Here is a 17,467-nt window from a genome sequence, read left to right on the forward strand (position 1 = left end):
TTAGGTATTTAAGAAGGAGCGTCGGGGGTTCACACGCTGGGTAGTTACACTATGACGTTATTCTTGTAAGAAAGTATGATCTATTAAGTCTCCTGTTAAATTTAATGTAGTTAAGTGTGTGAACATCTTCCGTTGCGTCACTTGCATGTTTTTTTTTTTGTTTTTTTTTTAATAATGCAGTTAGCACGTGGCAGTGTTGCACAAAAGCATGAGGATGAGGTGGCTGATCATAAATGACGCGCAACTGCCTGTCAACAAATTAATCATCGTTTCGACTCAACGCTTCCACTTGGATATATTTACTATTCTCGCTACTATTCTCATTTACTATTTCTTTAACTGTTTGCTTGGCGTCTTCCTCATTCTTGCGCTCGTTTCTGTTCAAACAATTTATACGTTAAAACAAAAATTTAAATCCAAATTTAACCCTGTGATGAAGTCATCCGCTGTCGGTATTTCTCCATCGTGTGAGGAAGATGCCAAAAAGAAAAGAATAAGCAGCCAATTAAAAAAAAAAAAAAAAAACTTACCCTGTGAACGACTCGCCTCAAACGAAGAAAACAAGACTTTGGATAATCGAGCAGGAATTCTAAAAAAATAAATAAATGGAGGGCATTAAAAAAAAAAACGTCAAATCCAGTGTGGTACAGGATTCTGTGAGCCTAGAAAGAGGCTGCGGTGCAGATGCTATGTGGGCGTGGCTTACGACGTCTCAGCGCACGCACGCCCCTCCGATTGGTCAATGGTTTCCGCGTTCCCGCTAGTCGCTTTCGGATTGGCTGCGAGCACTCGGTGAGCCCCACTTCAAAACAAGACGCTTGCTCTAACTCAAAGTAGTGCCGGGAGACTGGAGTCACAACAGAACCCGTGTTGCGCCAAGCTACAACACGGAGGCTCTGGATCATTCCGGTTCCGAGCAGGTTTGACATCTCCGCCCGTTTTGCTACCGGGACACAACTTGGAGTCACAACAGAACCCGTGTTGCGCCAAACAACAACACGGAGGCTCTGGATCACTCCGGTTCCGAGCAGGTTCGCCATCGCCACCCGTTTTGCCACCGGGACACAACTTGGATATGGCTACCTCCATTCTTGGGGTGAGTTTTTTTTTTTTACAAGAAAACTTGAATAACTTTTGCCAGTACAACTTGAAAGAAGTTATCTAACCTCCGGTCCGGTAGGAAGAGCGGGTGTTACGATACACGTCCACGCAGGGTGTTTAAGTGGAACTTTGTTTGGGTTTTTCCCCCTCCAGGAAGAGCCTCGTTTTGGAACGACACCTTTAGCGATGCTGGCCGCGACCTGCAACAAAATCGGAAACACAAGCCCCCTCACCACTTTGCCCGACTCCAGCGCATTCTCCAAGGGTGGATTTCACCCGTGGAAAAGATCCACGTCGAGCTGCAACTTGGGCTCGGCCCTGCCAGGCTTCGCGGTGGCGACCAGCCGCGCCCCCACGGGACTACCGCCGACGAGCGGCGCCAGTAACAGCGCGTTCTGCCTGGCCTCCACCTCGCCGACGTCGGCCGCCTTCTCCAGCGAGTACGGCGGCTTGTTTACCAACGGCGGCGGCGTCTCCAGCCAAGAGTCCGGCCAGTCGGCCTTCATCTCCAAGGTGCACACCTCCGCGGAGAGCCTGTACCCGCGGGTGGGCATGGCGCATCCGTACGAGTCGTGGTACAAGTCCGGCTTCCACTCCACCATCTCCGGTGAGGTGGCCAACGGCGCGTCGTCCTGGTGGGACGTGCACACCAACCCGGGCTCGTGGCTCGACGTGCCGAACCCCGCGGGCCCCCTCCAGGGCTCTCTGCACTCGGGCACCCCGCAGGCCATCCACTCGCAGCTGAGCAGCTACAACGCGGATTTCTCCTCGCTCACGCACTCGGCCTTCAGCTCGACGGGGATCAGCCCCAGCGCGTCGCACCTGCTGACCACCGGCCAGCACCTGTTGGCCCAGGACGGCTTCAAAACGGTGCTGCCCGCCTATACGGACACCTCCGCTGCGGCTGCGGCCAGCGCCATGATCTCCGGGGGCGGCTCGGGAATAAGCGGCTCGTCGCGCTCGTCGCGGAGGTACTCCGGGCGGGCGACGTGCGATTGCCCGAACTGCCAGGAGGCCGAGCGGCTCGGTCCGGCCGGGGCCAGCCTGCGTCGGAAGGGACTGCACAGCTGTCACATCCCGGGCTGCGGCAAGGTGTACGGCAAGACGTCGCACCTCAAGGCGCACTTGCGGTGGCACACTGGCGAGAGGCCGTTCGTGTGCAACTGGCTCTTCTGCGGCAAGCGCTTCACGCGCTCCGACGAGCTGCAAAGACACTTGAGGACCCACACCGGCGAGAAGCGCTTCGCCTGCCCGGTGTGCAACAAGCGCTTCATGCGCAGCGACCACCTGAGCAAGCACATCAAGACGCACACGGCCGGGGGCGGAGGCAAGAAGGGTAGCGATAGTGACACCGACACCAGCAACTTGGAGACCCCCAGGTCCGAGTCCCCGGACCTTATTTTGGATGGGGTCAACCCGAGGATCACGGTCAAGGACCAGCCCCCCCACGATGAGCCCTGATGGGGGGGGGGAAAGGGACCCCCGCGTCCGAACTCAATTACACGGGTCTTAATTTAATAAGTGAATATTTCATGGGAAGAAAAACAAAAATAAGAGCTCACCTCCAGACGCTTCGGCAGTATTTAATTGTGAGGAGAAACCTGTTGAACGTGGGACAATGTGAGTTGCATCCTGTATATGACCACGTGTTCACTTCATGTTCGTATTGTTTTTCTTAACATTGTTTTCATTCGTGTTGCTTCTAACCTGAACGTCAGGGAGTTTACTTTAAGATGCACTTTGTGGATATTCTATGTACGTGCACAGCAAGCTTCAAAATTTCCGTTTTATTTTTGTTGTTGTTGTTGCTCTAAAAAAATCTATATATAAATGTTTACCTGTATAAAATCACACGTATAAGACTTTCATTTTAAAAGTCATTAAAACACATGGAAAAAAAGCTTTTACTGTGTGATGCAACATTTCACATGTATTTATTTGGGCCTATTGTAATTGCCAAAATCACAAAGGCTATTTTCCCCTTGTAGAATAAATCATTGCTTAATGTGGCGTAAAAAGGGCATTTCGTGGCCAAATGCAAATGCCATTAATTAATACTTGGAACACATGCACGGCCCCATGTGTTTTGTATTTGAGGTTAGGGACTCGGGCATGATCACATAAGTAATTAATATAAAAAAGATCTTTTGTTCACTTCACGTTAACGAGGGCTAAATGAAACTGTTCAAATGCAAACCTTACATTTTGGTCGTTTTGATAAAGACTGATATTTTTCACAATAAATAAAATAACAATAAATTAACCATAATAATGACACCTTAAGAGCAATGTCCGATGCAAAAATGCTTCTTGCTGGGCTCGCTGAAATGTGAAATTAAAAGGTTCAAAGATGCTCAACGACTTCTTTGTGTTTGGGCAGCAGAGCTTCCAAAGTCTTTCAAAAGGTGTCTGGCTGCTCAAAACGCTGCATCCATGTCTTTTTTTTTTTTTAAGAGATGTTGCATTAAAACCGGCAATGAGAAGACATGGGACGATTGTCTTGATGAAAAGTCAGTGGACAAATACCATAAAAAAACTTATCTGAAGAAAATATTTAGAGCCGTTTACCACAGCTAATTAGGATCAAATATTTTATCCGGCGTCAATTAAATTGGATGTGTAAAGCTTGCAAAACATTTCTTCTGCCGCGATGTGACGGTTCATATGAAGGTAAAAATAAAATAAAACCCGTCATTTTGATGTACGTATATAAAACGCATCAATCTAATGTGTCAAAGACAGCCTTGCGTTTGTGTTTTTTGCTCTTGGTTTCAATATTTAATTTCAATTCTTTACATTTCTCAACTGTCGCGCAGAATAGTGTTCGACAAAAACTTTGGGAAAATAATGGGAATAAATTTCGCTAGTAAATTCAAAAATTATTTATTTCACATTCGGAATAATATACTAGTCTATTCACAATAAACACGTACATTTTGGGGGGAGGTTGAATTTATTTTATTAAAGGTCTGAAAACCTGCATATACACACAATTAATTATTGTTTAACAGGCTAAAAAAAACAACTTGTCTAGAATATTGTGTGAATCAAATTGTTCCAACGTGCAGAAGTGACAATATGTGGTCCAGCGTCGCCCTCAAGCGGTGGGAAAGAGAACTGCATGCCTCTTCAGCACTAAAACCCAAAATCTAAATAAAGGCGCCCTCAGTGCTTTCTACTGCTCTTGTCACGACTTCGGCTTCGGTCTCTGCTTCTACTCCTCTCATCTGCTGCCCTTTCCTTCCTCTTTCTCCCAGCGTCTCGTCTGTGATGGCGCTCGCTGCTGCGGCTCCGCTCTCGCTTGCGTTCTCGGCCTCCCTCCGGCATCATTTTCTTCCTGCTCTCCTCGTCGTGATCGCTTCCTCTCTGCGTCCGCGTGTGTCGACGTTCTCCGGCGCGCGGGCTGGCCGAAGCCTTTTGTCGGCTCTGATCTGGCCTGTCGGCGCTGCGCTCGCGGCAGGATGCCTTCTTCTTCTTCTTGCTCCTCTTTTGGCTCTTGAAGTTGCAGTCGGAGTTGCTGGAGCTACTGGACGAGTCGCTGTCGCTGCTGCTTGAGCTGCTCGAGCTGCTCTCCTGCTTTTTCTTGTGCTTCCTTTTGCTGTTTTTCTTTTCTTTTTTACTCTTCTTTTTCTTGGAATTTTTCTTCTCCAGACGGTCGAGTTTCCTGTCGATGAGTCACGAGTGTTGATGCCGCACACGACCACAAAATTAGGGCTACTTTCGCATTTCACACTAGAAATTGCCATTTAGATCAAGGTGGTGAGAAAGACATTCATTTAAATATTCTAAAGGTTTGTAATTGCCGATGCCGTAATGTAGAACTGCACAAATTCTAGATTTGTGTTTTAGATCTGGCAATGCTTTAACAAATTGCTTTGCAAATTAAACAAAATGGCAGCACTTTTAGAAAGCAAAACTACACACGTTGCACAAAATATGGAGGGTTTTTTTTTTTTACCTGAGGAGCTTCTGTTTTTGCTTGGTTGTTAAAGATTTCAAAAATTCCATCTCTGGATCCTCCTCTTGGTCACTTGCGACATATTCCTTCAAAAAAAAGAAAATGAAAATTAGGTTTATTATTAACAAGTCAACAACAACTACAAATGCAGCTCTGGGGAAAAAAAAATTAGACCACTATCAGGTTTGCTCCTCAATATAAGTTATCCATTCTATTTATAGTTGATATATATTACAGTACAATGTTTTTTTTTGTCACTTAATTTCTTTAGTTGGACATTGCCCTAAATTGATCATTTTAGGACTAATTTGACAAGTAGTTAGTCTTGAATCACGGAATCCTAACATTACACACACATGCGTTCTTTTAGCATAGGCTAACAAACATTAGCTTGCCCTTTTCCAAGGGTACAATAGACTCGTGTGTGTGCGTGTGTGTGTGTGTGTGCGTGCGTGCGTGCGTGCGTGCGAGAGCGAGAGAGAGAAAGAAAGAAAGAAAGAAAGAAAGAGAAAGAGTGCAGTACGTGAGACAATTACCTGCGCCGCATCACAAACGGTAGCGCTTCGATCAAGGACACATTTCTTGAGGGCAAACCCACTGTTACGCATCTCGGCCATTAGCTCCGAGGGGTGCATGGATGGACCTGTTAGTGCAAATCATAGCATCACAGCGCCATTGACGGCGGACCCTGGCCCACCGCCATCTCCGGCGGTGTGAATTTCGAGGGCGGCTTTGTTAACGGGACCTCACATCAAAACAAGTCACTCCACTTCCGGCAGAGCAAATCACACAATATCAAGCTCGGGCAAAGCATCGGTTGGGGGAAATCAAAATACACAATAATTACTTCTTTTTTTTTTCCTTCCATGGGGTGACAGCCATTAGAGTGCCGTAAAATGGAGCCGTTGACCGGATTCTCCCGGGGTGGAAGATTATTACTCGCTGATTGCGCTACAAATGTGCTGAAGGCGGAAAACCTGACAGCTTCAGCTTCTGAAACCTTTGAGTGTGACCTGAACTCCACTCACTGATTGCAAATATTGTCTGACACTGTCATTCTGTAACTTGAAGGAAAAAGAAAAAATAGAGAAGTAAAATGAAAAAAGAAAAAAAGTGTACCTGCAGACTCCTCGGTAGGCACCGCGCTAGCGTTGATGCCCGACAGTCCAAACAGAGGGCATTCTCTGTCCGTGTTTACGTGGCCCCACTTGTGACATTTGATACAGCGCACATTGCGCACCTGGAATGTCAACGCAGTTTTGCCTTGTCAACAATTCATTTGACTTCCAAAACACCAAACATCATACAATTTAGCAACTTGAGACCATAAGACACAACTCAATGCTCATTCTCTTCTTGTTGACATTTCTTCAGTGTGGATTGAAATTGTCAATATTTTTCAATAGGAAATGTAACATGAAATTTAACAAACATTAGTTGGTAAGCAGTCAAACCACAACAAGTCACCTGGATTCCAAAAGGCTGATCTCTGATATTCATGTCATCTTTAGCATATCTGCAAAAAGAATTGAAATTTTGGTTCATTAAAAAAAATAAGCATCATGTAAATTAGCAGTGAGTAAATTATTATTATTTTTCGTTACTTTTCTCTGGGGGCTCCCTTCTGCCATTCAAATTTGCACTCTTCTTCTCCCTCCTTAGAGAAGAAAATGGATCCAAATGAGTAATGTAGGCATAATAAATGATAAAATGTTATTAAAGCTCATCAGGAGACGGTAAAGGTCTGTGAGTTTTACCTCTGCTTTCTCCTCTTCAGAATGGACAGGAATTGTAGGGGAGAGGAAAACAAGCATTAGGACTGAATGTAAATATAAATAAGCCATATTTGTGAGGTTGATAAATATCTTGGCTAAGAAGAAGTGCTCAAAAACACAGATTTGTGAACAATCATTGAACTCAGCTCATCAAAAAGGATGTAAAATGACACATTTTTCTTCAGTACACACCCACGCAGCAACACACCCCAACCCCCACACACCCCCACCCACCCACACACACAAGTTGGATTTAAAGAATCGGGTTGACAAGTACACACACAAATTGGATTTAAAGAGTCTGGATGACAAGATTACTTACCTTTTGAAGCTCCCGGTGGAGCTTCATACATGAAATTGAGCCCATTTTTAACACGGTCATCCCCCATCAACACTCTAAAGGTAAGAAAAACAAAATGAATGCCAAACAGTCATCAGATCATTATTTCACATTGTCAGAAAATTATCATTTAAGAATCAACATCTCGGAGTGTCTATATGTAGTCCCTGCAAGTATGTCAGCTTGGTGTTCAGGTAAACAGGCTCAACTGTCACACTGCGTATTAATGCACATTTTTTTTTTACCTGTTGTTGTAAGTGTCCTGCTCCTTCAGATAAGCCGACATCAGGTCTTCCTGCTTTCTCTTCTCGAAAGTTAGTTTCTGCTCTGCTATCCATACCTGAACAAGGAAAAGGAGGAACACACCTTGGAGCGTCCCTTGAAAATGTTTGACACTGCAATGAACACATCGTCAGCTAAGTAGTCAATTTGTGAGGGAATTGGGAAGATTTAAAAAAAACAATCATCATTGTTTCAGGCATGGTGGCTCAAGAAATGCTGGAAACAATTGACTAATTTCCCTATAATACAAATTAATTGACTATCATACTCAAGTGTTAAAGTCGAGTGTAGGCGAAGGAAGCCAGTATGTTTACTAGCAAAATGGATGCTTTACCGCAAACGTTCATTCCGAAACTTGTACTCACCTTCTTGATATTAGACTTCGACGCAGGGTGGAAATCCTTTTTACACATGAAGTTGGCAAAAGACTTCCCCATGGCTGATAACGAAAATCGACCGAGTGTTAAAGTGAATTTTCAGCTAACGCTTGATAGCTTTGCTGTCTCCGGAAGTAAACTAAAAGCAGGCGGAAGTTGTCGATGCTTTCACGTTTATCGGGAAAATAAATGACAGTTTTTTGTGAGCTGGAAATAACGCTCATAAGAATAGTACTTAACTGTTAAGTTAAATATACTGCGGGTTTTACCTGTATCTTTTTAGAGCGTTACCGAATAGCCCACATTATGTGTGTGGTGTGACGTAGTGATAATTGCGCATGACAGAACTTGCCTGTCATGATAGCAAATCGTTTATTCTTTGACATTATGCGCATTTCGTTAGCCGCACAACTGACTTGTCAGCAGCTGATAGCGTAATTGGCAAGCAGTGAAATAAAATGACAAATACAATTGCGGTAGTTCTCATAGCTTCTTTTATCTTGAACAGTGAAAAGTAAATCGCACACCATCACCAAATAAATCCGAGGTGCCCTTAACGCACCATAATAAGTTACGTTAAACCGCTGAAAGTGTCGTAAATCTTAGAATGTTTTGGGATACTTTGGTAAAATTAAATAATATATCATATGTCTCAACAGGATATGACATAAACGAGTAGTGTATTTCTACATGAAAATACAAAATAATAAAACTGGTATCAACTGCCTGTGTCACAATTACGATGCAGGTAATAGCTGTTTTGTCACGTGACTGCCGTAAACAATCGAGCCACCGAGATTTGTAAACACCGACAGATCGTAAGAGGTAACAATGATATTATTGTATGGCGTGTGATTTACCTTATGTTTGCACTTGAACGCTGTCGTCTATTTTCAGGTTATATGTGACGTCCTCATCGCAATCAAGTCTAGTCCTCTTGTGAACCAGCATGTATCCGTGTTCATGTGACACTTTTGTGGCTCTTCCCCCCTCCACCGAGGGACAGCGCATCATTTTTGGAAAGAATTCCGACAGGCCATGTGATGAAGTCCAAGAAGTCCTCTATTTCCCTGCTGCAGACTATGAGCCGGGGTCAAAGGTCGAGGTGGGTGCACTTGCCACAGTCTCCTACTTTTGTCACCCAGTTGTGATCACACTATTTTACCTGTCTCTTCTTCTGGTCAAAAGTGTACTTACATGGAGATCGAGCAAGTTGCCCACACATACGCAATTGTTTTGAGCAGACCGGCGTGGCTGTGGGGTGCAGAAATGGGTGCAAATGAGCACCAAGTTTGTATTGGGAATGAGGCTGTGTGGGGAAGAGAGAGTGCTGATGGTGAGGAGGCTCTGCTTGGCATGGATCTTGTCAGGTAAGGCCACACTATACAATATCGTAATTGCTCACCATCATGCCAGCCTTGAGAAAAACACTGTTTTTCAGGCTCGCACTTGAGAGAGCCGACACTGCTGAGAAAAGTGTGCACGTCATAGCTGAAGTTTTGGAAAAATATGGCCAAGGAGGGGGTTGCTTAGAAGAACAATGTGATTTCACTTACCACAACAGCTTCCTGATCTCGGACCGGAAGGAGGCTTGGGTGCTAGAGACCTCTGGCAAGTATTGGGCTGCAGAAAGACTGGAAGGTAATATGAACAAGTTATTAGGCCCATTCACTTTGTCACAGAAAAAATGTGAAGCTTTTAATAGACAAAAGAGATGGGATGAGGCAGTGTATTGTACTTTTCATCCACTAGAGGGTGCTCTTAGCTAAGGAAAAAAAACTCAAGACTAATCTCATTTGTACTTTTGGATTGACTATAAAAATGTTTTTCTTTTAATATGCCCCCTTAGGTGGATATCGCAATATCTCAAATGAGTACAACATCACAACCAAAATTGACAGAGAACATCCTGACCTGCGCAAGTATGCACAAAGCAAAGGCTGGTGGGACGGAAAGGCTTTGTTCAACTTTGCTGCCATCTACTCCTACATGAACACGGCCAGGATTGAAGCATCCGGCAGTCGATACTGTGAAGGGAAGAATCTGCTGCGAAAGAGCAACGGTTAGCTCATGTATAGCAGGTTGTTCAAAAACTAGTGAAATAATCCACAAATTGGACATTCAAAAGGTCAAATTCGGTTCAGCTGTAAAAATTATAGTGCATTTTAGATTCATCAAGACATTTCACCTGAAAGTCTCCAGCTTTTTGCGAGTTGTAATAAAAAATAAATCCCTTAAAGGGCACATCACCGCTCAGACGATGATGGACATCCTGAGGGACAAAGACAGCGGCATCAATATGGAGGGCATGTTCATGACAACAGCCAGTATGGTGTCGGTGGTACCTGTGGATCCCACTCTGCCGGGGGTTCACTATTTCACTGCCACTCCGGACCCTGAAAGGTGCAGCACCTATTTTCTGTTTAACTTGTCCTCATTAGGCTGAGCTGGAGGGTAAGGAGGCAAGAGTTGATTAGAATGACTAAAAACAGAAAGTCCAAGCCATTGCAAATTAATAACCTACAGTAGTGCTCTCCTTCTTACAACAGGTCGGTGTTCAAACCCTTCGTCTTTGTGGAAAACATGCGAGTGGAGCTAAAGGAGACCACTTCTCCCAGTTACGGCCCGGAAGACCCAGTCAAGAAGAAGCCTCGCTTCCAAAGCAAGCCTGACAGAAAGCACAGCTTGTTCACCAAACACGAGGTGGCGGCGGCCATCATTGAAACGCACAAGGAGCGGGGAGAGCGGATCACACTTGGTATGAGGAAATTGGAAGGTGAAAGAATGAAACAGATGGAGGAGATTCTTTATCGCGGCGTCGAGCAGCCCGAGACTTTGCTGGATTTGTTCCCTAGTGCTGCGAGGGATGAGATGGAGCTCTACGACAAAGGCTCCAAAGTCCAGTGATCAATAGAAAGCACAGCAAAGTGAATACACACACACACAGTAATTGTCAGTAGCATTATCTGCAGATTTATTCAAAACAATCCATAAATAAGCAGCCCTGTACAAAATGTGTCATAATTGCATATAATTATTTATAAATATTTACTTGATGTGAATACAGTTCTTAGCTTGCAATAAGATTTCACCTGAGCAAAAATAAAATTTATTTTCCTGCCATTTATCCAGTATTGTTATTATCAATAAATAGCCTTGATGGTAATGGACCTTTTTTTTTTTTAAATGTGCAAACAAACATGTGCTACAGACAAGACAAATGCTCAAAAAAAAGACAAAGTTCAAAATCCCTTCTTTGGTGGTGAGGTAACCAGAAATAACCTTATTTCTTTGTGCATATACATTCACATACTGGCACAAATGTTGACAGTACTATCACTGCTCAAAAAAATACTTTTTAGGTTCTGTATTGACTATTTGGTTCATTTTGATTTTCGAGCTATAGTCAAGCTATAATACAATCGTAGTTGTGAAGAATTAAATATGCTATTAATTAGTCCTCCACATATGAACACGTCGTAACTTCTGAAAGGTGCAACTCTATTATTAAACACCATGCATGTTTGGTTTGCCTGCAGGCTGAAAATGCCTTGGCGACATTCACACCTGAGAGCAAGCAACAACTTGCAGCTTTCGTGCCCCCGAATAGCTACTGACTGACCTTAAGGGCTTTTTGAAGCGTAGCCACCTTCATACAGCGCCGAAGTTCAAGTACTCACAGGGTAACGGCTTAGGTCACAAAGGAGTAAAATATGGCAGCGTCTTGGAAGGCGCATTCCTCCTCGACGTGTTGAAGAACGCCGCCCTGCAGCAAGTGGGTGCCGTAGAGTACGGCCGTGTCTCCATCCCGAGCCAAGCCTGCCTGCTGCAGCCACTCCACAAATTCACAGCCCAGGAAACAGTCCACCATTGTCCTCACCCCACACCTGGAAAAAAAAAAATCTCAGTTTTGTTTTTGAGCAATGTACAATTTTTAGAAGGGGTTAAAAAAAAAAAAATGAACGGAACAAGAGACAATAGAACAAAAGTGTAATGTCAGGAAAATATTTACTCATTTCCTTGAACAGGACATGCTCTCACCTTTTTTTCCTGACAATGTCGTGAAAACACTGCTCTTTATGGTTTTTGATGAAGTCAGTGCACGTCATCCTGATCTCCTCGCTCACGTTACTTTGTGGTTGCTCTTCTTGTCTTTTTCCATACCAAAGTGTGCGCAACCTAAGCCGCAGACAACAACAAACATCAACCTTTAATAAACAATTTGGGACGCTAGCTATTAATAGGTGTTCTATTCATAACAGTGTTACTCGAGTATTTTTACAATAGTATTGGTTTCTCACCTCCTCCAAAATGGCAGTATGATGAAATGTTTGTCCAGGCCAAACAGAGCAAAGGAGACAAAGCCCTGCAATCACATCATGATACGCCATCATGTGCTGTGTGACTTACTGCACTCTCAGCATTATTAGAACACTGACCTGCCCGTAGTTGGCCACCACACAAAAAAACTGCAGCTCCACGTAAAGTCGACCTGGGTCTTGGTACAAGAGCAACCACACACAGCTGGACAAGTTCTACCAGAAGGGGAGGAAAATGCAGCTAAAGGACCAGTCAGTACATTAAATAAGACGTGATTTGTTTTTTTGTTGTACTCACAACTAGCGAGCCGACAGCCAGAAGCAAACACAAGAGCACATGACGGGCCACTTGTCTATCTTCATCCCAATGGTGCTCTTCCACTCGGAACACGAGGCACACGTTTGAATTATTGCAATTCTCACTTTGACCTGAGGGGGGCAGAGTACACATTTGGAATAAACATTTCCTCCTCCTGTGCAGGCAGTAAATTCAAATTCAGATTATTGCTTGATACCTGCGAGTGTGTTTGTCGTGGGGTTCAAACTTGTGATGAGCATGTCGGGCATGGGCTGGGATGGTGGACATTCGCACACTGACAAAGTGACAGCAATTTATAATCAGAAAAAAAAGTAATGCGCTTTTAATTGGGGGGGGGGGGGGGGAGAATACCACTTGTTATACTGCATAACAGTAATGAAAAAAATAAAATAATTCCAAATCAATTTTGTCACACTACAGCAATTGAATGAAGCTCCTGTTATGCCTATTTTGGCCACCTGGGGGCAGTATAAGGATGTTATAACGACTTTTTTTATGCGTTCAATAACAGTACCTGTGTTGGGATCTGCTGACTGGTCTTCTGGTTCAAACAGAGCGTGATTATCTTGTTCAGTCACGAGGTCTTCGTCGGACGTATTCTCCTCCCGATTTTGGTCTTTTTGTGCCCAGCTTTCTCGACTGAGAAACACCAAGCACCCTCCCAATAGTAGTATACTGATGGATAGCACAAAAGTGCTGCAGATGATCTGTCAAAGCAAACACAGATAAGGAAGCAGCACTAACTGCAAAAATGAATTTCCTCCACATACTTGCGGTTTGCTGTAAAAGAGCGACGAATCCAAGGTGTTCGGGAGTTTTTCCCCGCAGATGAGCAACACGGCAGTTATGAACGCAGGGATCCTGTTCATCAGAAAAAAAATCATTAAATTTAAATTAAAAGAAATGTAAGTTAAAAATATATACGCATATATATATATATATTACAGTGCAAAATAGTAACAACCAACTAGTTTTTAGACTATTTTTTAAATATGTATTTTATGGATTTATTCATCAAAAAGCCATTTTTAAAATGAAGTGTCTTAATTTAGCCGTACTCACCCCCAGCCCGCAATAAGAAACCAGCCAGATGAAACCTTGCGATGCTCAAACCTTCTCAGGAGTACAATAGAGAGTGCAATGATGCCTAAGATGAGAAACACGGGCGTTAAAACCAATCAGCGCCTCTTTATGACGTCCTTGTGTATTCTAAACATACCTGGCCAAATATAAGTGCAATAGAGCGAGGTGCACAGAAGCGTGAAGGACAATATCTGGCCGACAAAGTCGTGTCTTCTCGCCACAAATTTCCACACGATCATTCCCAAACAAGTGAGTAACTAAAACAAATAATGCCAGTTAATGTTCAGAGATGATTTTGAACCTTGAACTGTTTTTGCGCCCTCACCTGTGCCACGAAAAGGTTGGTTGTGAACAAGTGAGGCAGCCTCTTGTACTTCTTCCTAAAAAACATGACGGCGATGGTCCACAGCTGTCGGGGAAATACACGAAAGCAAGTTTATGTGGAGTTTTATTTTCTAATGAAGTTCCTTTGAACTGGGCTAAAAGTGACAATGAATGAGGAAGTGAACCTTTGACTCTGAAAATGATCTATTTCCTACAAATAGGGCAAAGTTGTGTTTTTTTTTTTTTTTTTTTTAAATATGACTCACCAGTGTCACTAAACAGACGATGCTTATATCAAAGCTGACATCTTGCAATGTGCTCATCAGAAGCCGAGGATCCATCTGGCGGAGGGTAAGCAGCCAGGCGGAGGTAAACATTATCGGCGCCGAGAGCAAAGTGCTAATCACCATCCCGGAAATAACCTAGTAGGAAAAGACATGTACCGATCAGTCGGGACCACATCAAACATGATAAACCCGTTTGAGGTAAATTCATAATAAGCTGTTTGTTAAATCTAGCAAGTTGATTCTTCATGACTCACCACTTCCAGCTGGGCGTTGTAATACGCAGCGTAGATAGCGACGCTGGGCGCCGTGGGAAATACTCCGTAGAGAAAAGCATAATTGGAGAGGCTGGATTGGTTGGAGGGGTTGGTGTGGTCGAGAAGATCCACCATGTCTTTACAAATCAGAGGCAACAGCAACCTAGGCAATGCATTATTGGAGAGAAAAGTCAGACTCAGCAAAAAAAAATTAAAAAATACAAGGCTGCTATCAAAATTTTTTTTTACTTACAATTTCGCAGTCAAGAGTAATATCAGCGTCACAACAGTGGACCTGGTTAATTTCTTCAGCTGCCCCGCCATGGACAGACCCAAGTAGAACAAAGCCGTGCCTCCAAAGGAGGTAGCTAAACCATCCACAAAGTCCTCCATGAAAGCCGGAATCTTTTGGTGCAGGATAAAATGGGCCCCGATGCCAATGATGACCATGAAGACAATCGGGTTGCGGAGAACGTGGAGCACCACTTGGCCCGCGATGAGAAGTTTGCCCTGCTGGTGCTCTCGCCGTTCCTTCCATCTGTGGACCTCACAAAAGGCAAAGCCGATGGGATTGAGCAGCATTAGCGACACGGGCGCCACCAAGTAGATGTACTGAACGTATTCTGGATGCGTGCTCTCGTATAGAGCTTTAACTGCGGACACACATGGAGTCAAAACATTAGAAACAGTGGCTGTATTCTCTATGACTAAAAAACCTACATTGGAGGTAATTTAAAAAAAAAAATTCTTTTAGATGGTTCAGCCCTACAGACATCATCTTACATACCAATTGGGTAGCCCAGAGCAAAGTCGTTGCTTTGGGTAGCAAATATAGAGTAGAGCCCGGCTTTGCTGTAGCGACTCTCCGGACTGGAAACAACCAGCGTCAGGACGCAAACGATGGCAAACACAGATGCTTTGGCAATGAGGATGCTCCAGATGAAGGGCCAGATGACGTTCCCAAAGTCCAGCAGCACCATGTTCTTAAAAAGAAGTGCGGGCAGAGCAAATTTGGAGACAAAATTGCCTAAACCTTTGGCTTGGGAGGATGTTATGATTCGGGCCTTGCCGGCTATGTAGCCACAAAGGATGATGCCGAAGCACTGAAAGAGAGCCGGGAGGAGCTTTTCGATGGATATTCTGGATGATGGGACAGAGGGGTCCGTTGGGTCTCCATCCCCATGTGGAAAGATGGTAGCAGCGGTCGTAATGAGAGCCATTTTTTTTCACCAATGTCAGCAGTCACGCATGGGTTGAGATCGTAATGACGTCATGACTGTCAGTCAAGACAGAGAACACAAGACATGTAACAAAAGAAGGAACATTTCTCAAGACATCCTGACAAAAGTTAGGCCTACTTTTTTTTTTTATTAATGTTGCATATGTATTGTTTGTTTATAAAAGCCTAACACTTATCTTGGCTGTGGTACAAAGGTAAGGAAATGACTGATAACTTCCAGCAACACCCAAAATAAACATGCTGGAACATGATAACAGACTCAAGTATTCTTTTAAAGCAGTTTTTCTCAAATAGTGCGCCACAGATGCAAACTATATACTTGCTGCACAATATAATGCACATTTATTCAACTATTTATGTCAGTGACCTACAGTGAGTGACAGGCAAGTTTGATGGTGCACTGTGAGACTGTGATTTAGCTCAGTAAGGTCACGACATGCTGTTTGAAGCACGTGTGGTTGAAAAAAATTAGCCAAGCAGATTTTAAAAAGCTCACAAGAATAAAATGAAACTCACCGTTACCTCAGATTGCTATGTTGTGTCTCCTCATGTGTCAGTGAAAGCCCGGTGGGAGTAGCCATGCTTGTTAGCCCGCGAGCTAAAGTGGGCCGGTGAAAAACAAACAAACGACACTGACACAAACGCCGAACGATGAGAAACGTAATCAGGATAAGATAAACGACCCAAAAGGGGAAAGGCGCTTTCTTACATGACTTCCCAGCCAGTTGACTTTCGTAATACAAGAAGCGTCGACATCAAGTCGACCAATCACAAGCCAAAGAGGAAGGAAGGGGCGGGGCTTATCTCGGCCTGCCAGCCGCAGGCAATGTGAACAATCATCGGCCACACCATTAGGTACACTTACGTATTGTAAATTCATTTAGAAAAAAATGCATATAGATTCAATCACCAATTCATGTTTTCTTCCAACCACAATTCATATGATAACTACATTTGGAACACCTCATACATATCTGAAAACGTGCAAAGCTGGAACATTACAATCCTCAAGATTTATTGTAGATATGTTAAAATGTATTATATCACATGTTTCATACATAGCACAAACTACTCTATCATGATACAGGTATCCACAATATCATAATTACAGTCATTTTAAAGCACCTTTTCAAGCACCAAAACAGTGAACGGGTGCCACAAAAATGGGGTGCGTGGGCTCCCTCTAGTCACTAGAGGGAGCCCACGCACCCCATTTTTTTTGTAGTGTATAGTCTAGTGCACATATGTCAGAGTTACGGCCCGCGGGCGAGATCCGGCCCGCGAATTGATTATCTATGGCCCCCTGGATGATATTGAATTACTATTAGAACCGGCCCGCAGGCCACAGCCGCCCGCTGGTGTTTTGCACGCACCAACACTACATTTCCCACAATGCAACGGTATCCCGCGATGTCCCTGCAGCTCGCACAAGCGGCTTCATTATTCATCAGTAGTCAGAGCAGAGTTAAACTTTCTGATACCCCCCTCCTCAAAAATGGCTAAACGTAAGGCCAGGTGGGAGGCAGAGTACATGTTTACGGAGGTAAGAGGCAAACCTGTGTGTCTTCTGTGTGGAGAAAATGTGGCTGTAATGAAAGAATTTAATTTAAGAAGGCACTATCAAACGTCTAAGAAACACACAGACAAAGACAAGAAAATGGAATATGAACAAAAGCTACAGAAGGTGGAAGAATTAAAACGAGGCCTTAAGTCCAGACATGTTCTGTTCTGTTCTATGTTCACGTATGCTAAATCGCAAAGCGACGCTGCTGCCAAGGCTACCTTTATTGTGGCAAAAGAGATCGCAA

At 43.9% G+C, this 17,467-nt stretch overlaps 4 protein-coding genes across 8 annotated transcripts; 2 read left to right on the forward strand and 2 right to left on the reverse strand.

Moving 5' to 3' along the window:
* The first annotated feature begins 723 nt into the window (after positions 1-723).
* Positions 724-3,454, forward strand: sp9 (sp9 transcription factor). Its single transcript, XM_049727517.2, has 2 exons — positions 724-1,096; positions 1,255-3,454. The coding sequence occupies exons 1-2, from the start codon at positions 1,076-1,078 to the stop codon at positions 2,560-2,562; spliced, it is 1,329 nt and encodes a 442-aa protein (XP_049583474.1). The 5' UTR covers positions 724-1,075; the 3' UTR covers positions 2,563-3,454.
* A 581-nt stretch (positions 3,455-4,035) lies between these two features.
* On the reverse strand, positions 4,036-7,994 carry cir1 (corepressor interacting with RBPJ, CIR1). The gene is made up of 10 exons (XM_049727537.2): positions 7,822-7,994; positions 7,420-7,514; positions 7,157-7,230; positions 6,817-6,830; positions 6,664-6,716; positions 6,527-6,575; positions 6,179-6,299; positions 5,596-5,702; positions 5,060-5,145; positions 4,036-4,765 (listed from the first exon to the last, which is right to left on the reverse strand). The coding sequence occupies exons 1-10, from the start codon at positions 7,891-7,893 to the stop codon at positions 4,267-4,269; spliced, it is 1,170 nt and encodes a 389-aa protein (XP_049583494.1). The 5' UTR covers positions 7,894-7,994; the 3' UTR covers positions 4,036-4,266.
* Positions 7,995-8,448: 454 nt separating this feature from the next.
* Positions 8,449-10,960, forward strand: scrn3 (secernin 3). Of its 2 annotated transcripts, none has more exons than XM_049727521.2 (7): positions 8,449-8,658; positions 8,731-8,938; positions 9,022-9,203; positions 9,275-9,474; positions 9,683-9,895; positions 10,074-10,236; positions 10,383-10,960. In XM_049727521.2, exons 2-7 carry the CDS (start codon positions 8,783-8,785, stop codon positions 10,738-10,740), a joined length of 1,272 nt encoding a protein of 423 aa, XP_049583478.1. In that variant the 5' UTR covers positions 8,449-8,658; positions 8,731-8,782; the 3' UTR covers positions 10,741-10,960. The 2 variants fall into 2 exon arrangements, with proteins under 2 accessions (XP_049583478.1, XP_049583479.1); XM_049727522.2 differs by having other exon boundaries at positions 8,602-8,651.
* Positions 10,784-16,387, reverse strand: gpr155a (G protein-coupled receptor 155a). 4 transcript variants are annotated; one of them, XM_049727487.1, is made up of 17 exons: positions 16,369-16,387; positions 16,182-16,291; positions 15,207-15,695; positions 14,673-15,072; positions 14,420-14,582; positions 14,145-14,300; positions 13,880-13,963; positions 13,691-13,811; positions 13,534-13,618; positions 13,242-13,332; positions 12,986-13,178; positions 12,668-12,745; positions 12,451-12,581; positions 12,273-12,368; positions 12,135-12,199; positions 11,875-12,012; positions 10,784-11,720 (listed from the first exon to the last, which is right to left on the reverse strand). In XM_049727487.1, the coding sequence occupies exons 3-17, from the start codon at positions 15,637-15,639 to the stop codon at positions 11,525-11,527; spliced, it is 2,430 nt and encodes an 809-aa protein (XP_049583444.1). In that variant the 5' UTR covers positions 15,640-15,695; positions 16,182-16,291; positions 16,369-16,387; the 3' UTR covers positions 10,784-11,524. The 4 variants fall into 4 exon arrangements, with proteins under 4 accessions (XP_049583444.1, XP_049583443.1, XP_049583442.1 ...); XM_049727486.1 differs by having other exon boundaries at positions 16,176-16,291; XM_049727485.1 differs by lacking the exon at positions 16,369-16,387 and having other exon boundaries at positions 16,182-16,362.
* Between the last annotated feature and the right edge of the window lie 1,080 nt (positions 16,388-17,467).

Source organism: Syngnathus scovelli, chromosome 8, assembly GCF_024217435.2.
Source record: "Syngnathus scovelli strain Florida chromosome 8, RoL_Ssco_1.2, whole genome shotgun sequence".
NCBI classification, from domain to species: Eukaryota; Metazoa; Chordata; class Actinopteri; order Syngnathiformes; family Syngnathidae; genus Syngnathus; species Syngnathus scovelli.